Source organism: Caretta caretta, chromosome 7 (assembly GCF_965140235.1).
Source record: "Caretta caretta isolate rCarCar2 chromosome 7, rCarCar1.hap1, whole genome shotgun sequence".
NCBI classification, from domain to species: domain Eukaryota; kingdom Metazoa; phylum Chordata; order Testudines; family Cheloniidae; genus Caretta; species Caretta caretta.
In genome coordinates, this window is record NC_134212.1 from 67822996 (window position 1) to 67835908 (window position 12913).

The 12913-nt window shown below is 42.5% G+C and overlaps 1 protein-coding gene across 2 annotated transcripts in view; it reads left to right on the plus strand.

The window, feature by feature from the left end:
- Nucleotides 1-12913, plus strand: part of ANXA11 (annexin A11) — a 56723-nt gene that overhangs the window by 37163 nt on the left and 6647 nt on the right. For both annotated transcript variants that reach the window (XM_048857222.2, XM_048857221.2), the window contains 8 exons: nucleotides 461-548; nucleotides 999-1093; nucleotides 1565-1678; nucleotides 2897-2987; nucleotides 3179-3258; nucleotides 5744-5800; nucleotides 8497-8590; nucleotides 11007-11102. In XM_048857222.2, coding sequence (XP_048713179.1) covers nucleotides 461-548; nucleotides 999-1093; nucleotides 1565-1678; nucleotides 2897-2987; nucleotides 3179-3258; nucleotides 5744-5800; nucleotides 8497-8590; nucleotides 11007-11102 — 715 coding nt within the window. The remainder of the gene's footprint in view (nucleotides 1-460; nucleotides 549-998; nucleotides 1094-1564; nucleotides 1679-2896; nucleotides 2988-3178; nucleotides 3259-5743; nucleotides 5801-8496; nucleotides 8591-11006; nucleotides 11103-12913) is intronic.

Consider the following 12913-nt stretch of genomic DNA (forward strand, 5'->3'; position numbering starts at 1 on the left):
TCCTTTGCGTGAACCAGAAACAAACTCAGCTCAATAAAATCATGGACGAAGGAGGAGGTTTGGCCAGAGAGAGAGCTCTTATTCAGATAGCAACAATATAAATACAGACTGGGTGACATTAAATCTAATTTTAGCAAAATTATCCTGAATTAAATTCTTAAGGCGAGTTTTAAATCCCTCTTATTGAATCTGCCTTTCCTAACAAAATATTTGCATTTGCCTATACCACTTTATAAAACCTTAATTAATGAGATGCTGTGTTTAGGACCCGTGAGGCTTTCTTTTCCATATGTCCACATAATTTGAGTATAAAATGAATAAACCATTTAAATTCCATTGTAATTTTCTTCGTTTCTTCTCTGACATGGGCTGTGACTGTGGCAAGTTAGTAATGATGTGAAATCCAGTTTTCTAGCTAATTCAGTATCTAACAGTTATCCTTTTTATTGGCATGACTTAGTCTGGAAACCGAGGCACAATCACTGGTGCACCAGGATTTGACCCCCTGCGTGATGCAGAAGTCTTGAGAAAAGCTATGAAAGGATTTGGTGAGTGGTCCATGGGCTTAGTTTCTGTTGAAAGTGGTATTGCACTATTGCTCCACTGCTGCCATTCTTCATTGTTACACTTGCGAAGAGTGGAATAGTTCCAGGACTATTATCCTTCCTGTAAGAAACTAAACCTTTATCTGAGGTAATCAGCTGGGAGAGACCACAAGAATAACCAGCGTTATGAGTCTGGTATGTTTCTTTCCATTTCATTTGCAGTTGAGATTAGTGCTGGAATTAATTTGACAATCATAGCATATAACTAGAATATTTGCTGTAATGTCCCATCTGATACGTTGGGGACGCTGTGCAGTAAGGGTACAATTCAGCTCCTCGTAAAGTCAAGAAAGTAAAGAATTTAGCCACTGACATAAGTAGGAGCAGGATCAGACTCTAATAGAATGTGATAGCCTTAAAATGTCATACATTATGCACCCTTGGTGTTCACAGGAACTGATGAGCAGGCGATTATAGATTGTCTTGGAAGTCGCTCAAACAAGCAAAGGCAGCAGATCATCCTGTCCTTCAAAACAGCTTATGGAAAGGCAAGTATTTCACAGCAGACCACAAAGAGCCAACCACCACCTGCTGCCATGCCTTTTATCAACGGGCCAAACAGACCCAATGCTTGAAAAAACACTGAGAATGAACCAATGTTGATATCACTCATAAAGGAGTGCTGGTACGGGTGGGCAGCCACCATAGCCCATGCAGGTATAGCTCTGCCCTCCCTGACCTCCAGCCTGTAATCCAGTTTGGTTGAAAGGTGTCAGTCCACTTTGCTAACTGTTCGTTTTGACCTTTTGTTCAGTACACACAACATTTGAAGGTTTTTGTTTTTTTTTAAAGTTGTTGTCAGTTGCTACCATTAGTACCGTTAAATGGAACGGTTTTATATTGTGTACGTGCTACTTATTCTTGAATGTGAAAAAGTGCCAGTAAGCTGCAAGAATCTAATGCTAGTATTTGTCAATATCTCTGATTCTGAGCCTTTTTAAAAAATTATCTCCAATCAGGATTTGATCAAAGATCTTAAATCTGAGCTGTCGGGCAACTTTGAGAAGACAGTCTTGGCAATGCTGAAGACACCTGTCATGTATGATGTTTGTGAAATAAAGGAGGCTATAAAGGTTTGTTTAGGGAAATTAAGCCTTTAAGATTATGTAGTTTTTGTTAATCATGTTGGGTGCTTAAATTTCCCCCATAAACTTGTCTTTGGATTGTGTCTCTTAAATGATAGTTTATGCCCCACCTCTCAAGTAGATAACGACCAAGTGTAATTGTGAAATAGATTTGAAGCTCTTTTTTATTTTAAAAAAAAAAGAGAGAGAGAGAAACAACATTATGCAGAGGATCTGTGTTGGTGAGACTCAGGAACTGAGTTCTAAACCTGATTCTGCCATTAACACGCAGTGTGGGTAGAGGCAAGTTACTTAGATGAAAATTTTCCAGATTGGCTGCTAATTTGAGGTTCTTCCAGTCTTGGATGGCCAAGTTGAGGCATGATGGGCCTGATAATCAGAGGTGCTGAACACCCACAGCTCCCATTGGCTTCCTTTGGGTTAGGGTGCCAGTACCTCTGAAAATCAGGTCCTTAAATATGTCACTTGGGCACCGAAAACTTTGGCTGTAACCTCGGCCTTGGTTTCCCCCATCAGTAAAATGGGGATATATTTCCTATCTCACCTAGGACTTCACGTACAATGCTTTAAATGATGCAAAGCATTATAGAAATGTTGGGTATTATTATTGAAAGTTTCCAGACTGTTTTGCAAACTTTATTCTCAAGATAGTTCAATTTTTCAACATGTTAATTCTTAAACTTTTTTGATAAACTTACAAAAATGAGCTGAAATAAATATCTAAGTCCCTGAATCACAGCATCAAGGTCTATATAGAAGGTCTCAGGTGCAGGGTATAGGCAAAGTAGCCATGGGGTTGAAACAACAGTTAATAACATTAGTTGCCCTCAGAAACAGAATTAGATCACATCAGTCTTTCTCAAGTATTGTTCATTATAAGACACATTTAACTGTAAAATTTGCTGTATAAAATCAGATATAAATGATGATATCACGTAAGATACTTTGTAAGTACTTAATTAATGTCCTTAACATGGCTCTTACGTTTTCTCAAGGGGAAAAAAGCCTGTTAATGTGTGTTTGTGTTATGAGCAATGTGTGAACTATTCAGCTGGAATATTTCTTACACAAAATAATGACTTCTGAATTGCCTAGTTTTAATTCTGACCTGGCGATAGTTTCTTGGCATGATAGTACATTACAGCAGTGAGCTGTGTCCAGGATATGTGTGTATATTTTTTTTTCTCCCCTCTTCTTTGCATATAGGGTGCTGGCACAGATGAAGCCTGTCTTATTGAAATAATGTCTTCTCGCAGTAATGAGCACATTCGAGAAATCAGTAGGACCTACAAAACAGGTTAGGCTTGACACAGTCCCAGTAACTTTACTTTTTCTGATCACCCCTCAGAGCACATTTTCATAACAGTAATGGAAAAAAATCAGAGGCCTCCACCAGGCATTGGAGGCTTTAATCCTGGATTTGTAGTAAAATTGTGTACAAGTACTTATGAAATGAGCAGATATGCATAATGACTTTCGGTCTTCCAGAATTTAAGAAAACTCTGGAGGAAGCTATACGAAGTGACACATCTGGACACTTCCAGAGGCTTTTAATCTCACTTTCTCAGGTACTTCAACACTCAGTAATACTTCTGTACAATCCTTCCTGAAAAGTAGTGGACATAGTGGGATGAGAGAGAGATGGATATCCAGTTCTTCATCTGATATAAACTGGCATCCTTCATTGGCATCGGTGGAATTGTGCCAATTTACAGCTGCTGAGGATTTGCTCTCTTGTGTTTTTAGCCTCTAAAATTGAAGTGTGCTGTTTTTTGTCAGGAATATGGCCACCACAGCAGCACGTGGTCCTTACTGTGCCACATGGTATAAGATGGTGAAAGTCTCTTAGCAACGCAGGTTGAATTATTCTGGCTAAGAAGAGAATTAAAGGATAGATAGAAAAGATATAAAATTATCATGTGGCCAGGCCTCCAGGCTCTAAATATTTCTCCACTTTCCCCCCGTTTCTTTTCTTGCCTTTTTTACAAGAAAGGGAAATAAGTCATAAGTAGGTTTCAGAGTAGCAGCCGTGTTAGTCTGTATCCGCAGAAAGAAAAGGAGTACTTGTGGCACCTTAGAGACTGTGCATCCCATGAAGTGAGCTGTAGCTCACGAAAGCTTGTGCTCAAATAAATTTGTTAGTCTCTAAGGTGCCACAAGTCCTCCTTTTCTTTTTAAGTAATAAGTAGTCTTCCACTGCTTGCTCATGTTGATTCCAATTAGATGTGCACACACTGCGTGCACAGTTGCCAGAAGGTTTTTCCCTTGGCAGTACCCATTGCGCCTCTCCAGTTCCTTCTTACCGTCAGTGACGGTCGTTGGAGCGTTTCTTCTCTTGTTCAAATGAGTGATCCTCTAGCTTGCTTGTTGTTTGTATATATTTCTTTAAAATACATATATGTTATTTAAATAGTTAAAAATAGGTTTTTTAATATTAGTTTAGACTAGTTGAACCCTTGTTGCTGGGAGTTTCCCCTGCCTCCCCCCCCATTTCCCTTCCCTCTCCTGGGGCGGGGGCATGCCCCCGTGTGGAGTCTGCCAGAAGCCGATGCCAAAGAGCGACCCACACACAGCTTGTCTGAAGTGGTTGGAGGAGCCTGAAGGCACTAAATATTTCTCCACTTTCCCCCTGTTTCTTGTCTTGTCTTATAAGAAAGGATAATATGTAGCAGCGGGACACAACTTAATTTTTAAACCGCATTACAGTTGTATTGAAGGTCTGCAATGGGACATGTTCATAAATGTTTGCAGAACTGGGGTCTTAGTTTTTGAACTCAGTTGTAATTAACCCAGTTCGCTGTTTCTCCAGGAATCACATAACCTGCGTTAAAAGAAAGAAGCAAAGTGCTTCAACTACACTTGTTTAGAAAGTAATTTTGTTGTTGTGGCGCGTGCACGCGCGCACCCACACACACAGTTGATCTGATTTTTTTTCTTTTTTTTTTTTTTTCAATTTTGAAATTTTGATGCAAAATAGAGCAAGAAATGTTTGAAATTAGTTTCCTGTTTTTCTAATACTGGTTTCTGCTTACCAATTTTGCAGTGATAAAAGGGGCAAGTACTGCAAACTTCACTCCTGCAAAACTTCCAATGAAATCAGTATATGATTTCAGAGATCGATCCCCAGTTGGGAAAATGATTGTCTGTCTGTGTTAGTGCTGCTGGGTCTTCAGAGATGAGTGAAAGGCGTGGGGGGAAATGTAGAAAAATAGGTCAAAATAATTTTAATTTTGAGAAATAAAAAGACGAGTGCCTCTTAATTTTTGGATAATATTGATATCCTGTAACTACCGTACATAAATCCTCATGTCACCTTCTTCATGGATTTATTTTAATTCCCCGTCCCTGTGCAAGGATTAGTAGGATATTCTACCCAGTAATTACTTTGAAAAACATTTTATAACATAATGTCTGTCTATTAAATGGAATAACAGTAGATATATTCCAGTCTAGAATCTAGGCTTCCCTCTTGATGATCTAAATGAACAGTACAAGGCTGTGTTTAGCATATAGGATTACGATAGAGGACAGTATTTGCTTTACTTAGGTTTAGGTAAACAGAGTAACTTGTGTTGCTGTAATGTTTGGGTTGGCATCCACTTAAGTACAGGTCGGTTCATAACATTTTCTGGTGGGTTTTGGAGTAAATGAAGATGGTAACAATGTCATTCTTTCTATTGTCCTTATGCCTACACCAGTGCATTGCAACAGTAAGGCAAACGCGCTCTCCTGAGTTCACGTGAACACTATTACTTGCACACAACTATTTTTTTCTTTACTTGATTACAAGTAAATCATATATTTTTATCTGTTACTTCTATGACTAGAAATTTTATTTTCCCCAAGGTGAAAGGGTCTGCAGTTTGCTTTACCTTCAGAACCAAAATCCCCACAGTAGCAAAGCAAAAATGGTTTTGTTTGTCCCAGGTTATAAACATTAAAGTGTAACCACTTCGTGGCTTTTTTGGGGGTATGTGGGAGCTTGAGTGGAAGGGGCTGTTTTGTTAACTGAAAAGTGTGTATATTAATCGCTACTATTTGTAATTCTTTCAGGGAAACAGAGATGAAAGTACAAATGTAGACATGTCACTTGTCCAAAGGGATGTTCAGGTTAGTAAGAAATGCTTCCTCATGTACAGGTGTGTATCTTATCACCGTACGTGGGAGTTTAGTAGCACAATTCCCATGAAATCCAATAGGATTTGGTCTACTCAAACTGGGCACCTTGAAATGAGAGATTTATTTGTAGTTATTCTCTTTCAAAATGTTGTTACTACTTTTGTTGATTTTGTACAAATATTTTCTTTTGACCCTTTTTAAAAATTACTTGTAAAAATGACTGATCAAAGAGGTTATGTCTACATTGCAATTAGATACCCACGGCTGGCCCGTGCCAGCTGATTCAGGCTCATGAGGATTCGGTTTTGAGGCTGTTTAATTGCAGTGTAGATGTTCAGGCTCAGGCTAGAGTCCAGGCTCTAGGAACCTTTCACCTCACAAGGGTCTGGAGCCCAGGCTTCGACCCAAGCCTGAACATCTGCACTGCAATTAAACAGCCCTTAGCCCGAGTCAGCTGGTATGGGCCGGCTGTGGGTGGCTAATTGCATTGTGGACCAACCTGACAGAGCAATAGAACTGTGTGGTTCTGCTGCAGGAGGCTGGAAATGGAGATCCTAAGCTAGGAGGACACAGCCCTTTCGTGTTGTGGAATTGTGTTCAGTGAGGAGCTCCTTATGTCCCAGTGAGTGGATTTTGAGGAATGAGATGGAGAAGGTGAAAGAGTGTTACTCCTGAGGGAATTCTGTGCCAAAAAGAGGAATTCTGTGCATATTTTAAAATTCTGCAAATTTTATTTGTCAAATAAATGGGGAGGCTCCAGCATGGCATTGGGGAGCACAAGCCACGAACTCAGCAGTGAGGCTGTACTCAACCCTGACACAGCACAAGGACAGAGCTTGCTCCAGGACCCTGCCCCTCCATGCCAGGTGTGGGTAGGCAGGATCCAAGTGTGGAGGGGCTTCATGTTGGGGGATCCAGGTGTGGGTGGAGAGGGTTCTATGTGGGGCAATCTGGGTGCAGTTGGCTCAGTGGGGGATCTGGGTGTGGGGGGGATCTGGATGCACTGGGGCTTGTTCGGGAGCTCTGGGTGTACCAGTAATGGGACTCTGAAGGGGGGGTCCAGTTGAAGGTGGTTGGGGCTCAGCGGGGGGGAAAGGGGTCTGGGTTTAAGGGGGAAAGAGCTTGGGAGAGGGATCTGGGTGTGGGGGGCTTCGTGGGGGGAGCCAGATGCAGGCGGAGTGAGGCCCAGTGGGGTGGGGATCCAGGTACAGTTGGTTGGGGCTTGGTAGGGTGGGGATCCCGGTGCGGGTGACTCGTCTGGGTGGTCCAGGTGCAGGGGAAGTGGTACTTGTCGAGATGGGGGGTTCTGAGTGCGGGGGGGGGCGGGAGGGGCAAGGCTCGGTGGCAGGGTCTTGGTATGAGGGGGTCTGGTTGCGCGGAGGTTGGGCGGATGTGGGGAGCAGTTCCCTGTACAGTGACCCCCTCCCCCTGCAGCGGAGGAGCAATGGAGGAAGCACTGGGAGGGGAATTTTGCAGAGCTTCCAACAGCTGGGGGAGAAATCTGGGGGTGGGTTTGACACAGCCCTGGATGCTGTGCAGGGGAAGAGGAAGTCCTGCCCTCCCCAGCCCAGCCGGGACTAGCAGCTGAGCCTGGTGCAGGGTAGGAGCCACAAGCCAGGTGTTCCCCAGTCCCATCCCCTGCCCCACAGTGATTTACCTCTCTGCTGGCTGCCCTAGACACTCAAAACATACTGCTGGGGAGGGTCACATGTCCGTGCTTATGGCTTCTCTTTGCTTCCCTGTCAGAAAGTCATTTTTCTGAGGGGAAGCAAAGAAATCTGTGGGGGACATAAATTCTGCACATGCGCAGTGGTGCAGAATTCCCCCAGGAGTAGTGTGTGTTTCAGGGAAGGCCTTATCCAAAGACCATTGAAGGCAATGGGAAGACTCTCTCATTGATTTCAATGGGCTTTTGATCAGGCTCTGATTCTGTACGTTTGTGGATCCGTTGGCCAAAGCCCTTGTGTGGTGGGTGGAAGGGAAATATGTGAAGCATCCACAGGCTGAAAACCCATTTTTTTAAGTGCAATACATGTTTGGAGCAGAGGAAAACTTCTCCTTCCCAACCACTCAAAGCCCATTAACCCAGGATTTGTGCAGCAGGGAGACACTTGGATCCTAATGAAATGTTTCACTTTGTCATAGCATTTACTATCTGGGGAAGGGGGAGAATAATATCTTTGTGCCAAGAACTATGCCTTTTTCTGGGTCTGTACCATGCCTGGCATATTTAGTGCCCTAGTGTGAACTAAATAGTAATAAAATTAGCTTTCTGCATGGTGAATTTTATTCTAGGAGAATTCTGAGGATCTCTGACAGTGTCTGGGAATATTTTAGGATGAAAACTAGAACTGAACCTTATCACTGGCAAGAATTACTCTCACCCTGTGTGGCCAATCTTTTTTTCCAGGGGTTTCCCCTTAACATGGGTACTCTGGAGCTCTTGTAGTTAAGCATCTATGCATCTTTCACTGGTAATTATGGATTCAGAGAAGGCTCATAATGTGCGTAAAGACTCAATCTAGTGCCACTCGGGTCACTTGTTGCTCGATCCTATTTTCCAACAATGTTCAGACCAAGTGGTCAGTGTTAGAAGAGGGGAAGTGTCTAAGTGCCTAGAAGGCAGGTCGAAAAGCCACCAGACTGGGAAACTAATTAATGAAGTGTGGATTCTTTTTTGTGTTTAGGAGCTCTATGCTGCTGGAGAGAACCGTCTAGGGACTGACGAATCCAAGTTCAATGCCATTCTGTGTACCAGGAGCAGAGCTCACCTCAGGGCAGGTAATGGTGTCCTGACTTGCTACATAAATGTGTCCTAAGGAGCTTAGATTACACACATACACGTTGCTTTTAGCTTATCCTGCTGTGTGTGTGTGTGTGTGTGTAACAGTGAAAAATGTAGGCATACATCTCTCCTAAATCTAAAATTATTATAGGGACTCATCTTTTGTCTGAATGTGTGCCTTAAGAAGAAATTAAGGCGCTCTACTTAATTTTTACATCCATGTGCCCGCATGGCAATCCCACATGTTCCTCGTTACAGTCATATCAGTAGCTCTTCTGGAGTCTATACACAAATACTGTAATTGTTCTACAGTTATCGCCATTTTTAAATGCTGGGTATTGGGACTCTGGGGTGGTATGAGAGAGGAAAAGAAGGTCTGAATCTCATCCTTTAAATCTAGTGCTATGCTCAATTAGTTCTTCTATATCCAATGCTATAGTGCTCTGATCTCAACATGGGTCTTCTCTGTTCTTGTCTTTTATCATCCCTAAACTGTCTCAGCATTGCTACTCTCAGTGCAGCTCCACTGGTGTTAGCAAGGGAGGTGTAGTGTAGACAAGGTGCTTTTTAACCACCATCTCTGAGCAGGGCTAGACAACATGATGGTTGAAAGCTGCTCTGCACTAATGCTTCCACTGGCGGAGCTGCAGCAGAGGAAATTTTAGGGAACATGTCTAGTGCAGACACGGCTATAATAGCTCAGAATGTCAGTTTGCAGCTGTAGAAGATTTTGTATTGGCATTTTTCTCCTTGTCCTCCCACACAACTGAAGTTTCATATGGTCACAGTCTGCAGTCACCCAGGTCTAAATCTTGTTCATGATACAGAGAGAGAGTCTGCGTATGGACCCTGGACTTCATTTTTCCTTTGGATCTCTGTAACAACATGCTCAGCGTGGCTAAGAGATGTGCCTTAGAAATGCCCCATGGTGACAGAGTAGACAAGGATGCTTCGCCCTCCCCTCCCGCCCACATCCCTGGTTCTCCTTGTGATCATAGAATCCTAGAATATCAGGGTTGGAAGGGACCTCAGGAGGTCATCTAGTCCAACCCCCTGCTCAAAGCAGGACCAATCCCCCATTTTTGCCCCCGTTCCCTAAATGGCCCCCTCAGGGATTGAACTCACAACCCTGGGTTTAGCAGGCCAATGCTCAAACCACTGAGCTATCCCTCCACCCCTGAGAAAGAAACCCTGTGTAAATATACTACATACCAACAGTACATTTGTTTATTTCTAGTATTGCCTGAGTATCTCCTTAAAGTTGCTAAGCTAGTAGTGCTCTTGATTTTAAGTTGGAGAGTGCCTGTGTATCGCCGACAGACCCTAGTTTTCAGCGGGCAGGATCAAACCTGGGATCTCTGGAGCTTAGTGCACGAGCCTCTACCACATGAGCTAAAAGGCATCTGGCTAATCCTGGATTAACAGAGTAGCACTTACTGTACGAAGGTCTTAAAGGTTTCCTTCCAGTCTGTCATCAGTTTTAAAAATGAACTGCTTAACCTTAAGGAACTGTGACCAGGCTATAGTCTTTATGCTGAGATTTTCAAAGGAGCCTAAATGAATTAGGCTCCCAACCTTAACCACGGGGTTGCTAGTTTGAAGCCAGCGCTGGCTGGCAATGACCAGAAAGTTGTTGTATGATTGACAGTCTCAAAGAGGCCAAGATGGAGAAGTATGGAGAATGAACAACCCACTCACCCCCAGCCTCCAAATGCACTAACTAGGCTACCTGGAGAAGCTTGCTCATTCTGTACCTCTTCTGTGATTGGACAACCTGAGTCGCCAGGTTGTCAGTCTGGCACCTTAAATGATTGTTAGGGTGGTGGCTTTTTTTTTTTTAATTATTCTGTTTGAATGTGAAGTTTTTTTTTTTTAACGTTTACATTTAGAGCTGTGTTCTAGATCTTTTTAAAGATTGATTTATTTGATTTTTGTGTGTGTGTGTGTGTGTATATATATATATATATATATACATATACACACACACCTCTCTTTACCACAGACACCTTTTCTGTTCATGCTGGGTTCTAAAAGGTTGTCGCCAATAGCAGGACTATGACTTCTATCTCCTTGAAGAAGCAGAAATCAAGACGGGGAGATATGAGGAAGGCATTTCCTATTTATCCACATCCACCCTTCAGTTACCATGAAGAGAAGGTGTAGATTGTAAATACATGGCCTCTAAATGGAGTACAAAGTGTGGGGAAGTCTTGCCGGGCATGAAGGATGAACTTCCTGTTTTATTTTGAAAACTGGCAAACTTGGCCTGAAAAGCATTTGAACCACCGTCCCCAAATGCTACTGTAAAAGTTCTGTAAGCAAAGTATAACTTCAGAGGAAGTTGAAAAGTATAGGCATGAATCAATGCCCATCATACAAGACTCTCTTCTTTTCTCCTCTCTCCCCCTCCAGTTTTCAGTGAGTACCAGCGGATGTGTAACCGTGATATCGAGAAGAGCATATCTCGTGAGATGTCTGGGGACCTCGAAAGTGGCATGGTGGCAGTAGGTGTGTCTCTTTTTCTTTCAGTATATAGAAGCTGTTGCAGCATATGATGGTAGCAGCAGGAATAGCTGCGGTGTTTGAACTGCTCATTCTTGCTGGAGTTGGGTTGGTTTTTTTTCCAGAGGAAACCTGACCTGTCGTTCTAGTTTTTTGCCTTTTTGTTGAGCTTCCTAGTGAACCTGCCTGCGGTTAATAAAACGCGACAAATAACTTACCTGGAAAGGAAGGGTGGGGTTTCCACTGAAGACAGCCTCTGGACTTAAAATTAGAATTTGTTAGACAGAGGAGATATAATTATTAAGCATACTTGGCCTCATTTTCAGAAGTACTGAGCACTTGTACCTTCCGTTGAAGTCAACAAGAGTGATACGTGTTGAGTGCCTTTTGAAAATCAGGCTGTTAACTTCAGTGGCTTTGGATTAGGCCCCAATTTCTTAAACAGCAGCTAAACTGGGTCTCGCTTCACCAGTTTAGAATTGCTGTGCATCCTCTCTGTAAAGCACATTGTTAAAGATAATTTACTTACACATCTGTTCCAAATTACCTCCTCTAAATAACTGCTGTGCTATGACACTCGAGTGCAGCCTCTCACAGAATTCTAATTCTTCTTCTCCTTAATTACATTAACAAGTAACTGGTTAACATGGTTTAACAGTGACTAGAACAGGGACGTGACCATAAAAATTGGGGCCCTGATCCTGCTGTTGCTGAAATCAATAGCAAAACTACAGCTAACTGCAACAGGAGAAAGAACAGGCCATTTGGCTGCATTAAGATAAAGTTATGGGTTCATTTTATGCAAGTTCCAAACAAAACTTTACAAAATGTTGAATTTTATGTAAATGTCCTTTATTTTTCACTCCCTAGCTCATGTGCACAGTGTCTGGGTAACCATCCTTTACTAATAATTAACATTTTTGAAATCTAGTTTTAGGACTGATTGCTCTCTTAGTTAACTGCTTGTATTTCTCTGCTTGGCTAGATTGTCATTCCAATGGCTTTTTGAAACCCTAAATGGGACTTTATTTCTTTGGCTTTTGCCATGATTGAAAAATTCATAGCAGATTAATCATATCCTAACATTAGAAAGCCAGACCTACAGAACAGAAATAATGGCAAATTAAGTACATATTACCGCAGTAAAACCTTTGGCATCGTATTTAACACTGAGGACGATGTATACAAAAAGGCTACCGTTTGCCACAGCAAAGAAACTCTATTGTCACAGCATGGACCCTGCAGTCTGATTCCCTGTAGGAGTGCCCTTTTCCCCGCATGGAGTCACTCCTACTTTGGTGGGACTTCACAAGAGTGCAAGGGGCCAGATATGTGGATCCAGTTACAGGACTGGGACTCTAGTTGGCGAGCAAAGCAATAACCCTTTTTACAATGCACCTCTGCCATGTACATTGGCAATACTGGACAGTCTCTACGCAAAAGAATAAAGGGACACAAATCAGATGTCAAGAATTGTAACGTTCAAAAACCAGTAGGAGAGCACTTCAATCTCCCAGGACACTCAATAACAGACTTAAAAGTTGCCATTCTTCAACAAAAAAAACCTTCAAAAACAGACTTCAATGAGAAACTGCAGAACTGGAATTAATTTGCAAACTTTACACCATCAAATTAGGCCTGAATAAAGACTGGGAGTGGCTGGGTTACTGCAAAAAATAATTTTCCCTCTGATACTCATGCCTTCTTGTCAACTGCTGGGAATGGGCCACATCCACCCTATCTGAACTGGCCTCATTAGCACTGACCCCCCGCACTTGGTAGGGCAACTCCCATCTTTTCATGTGCTGTATATTTAT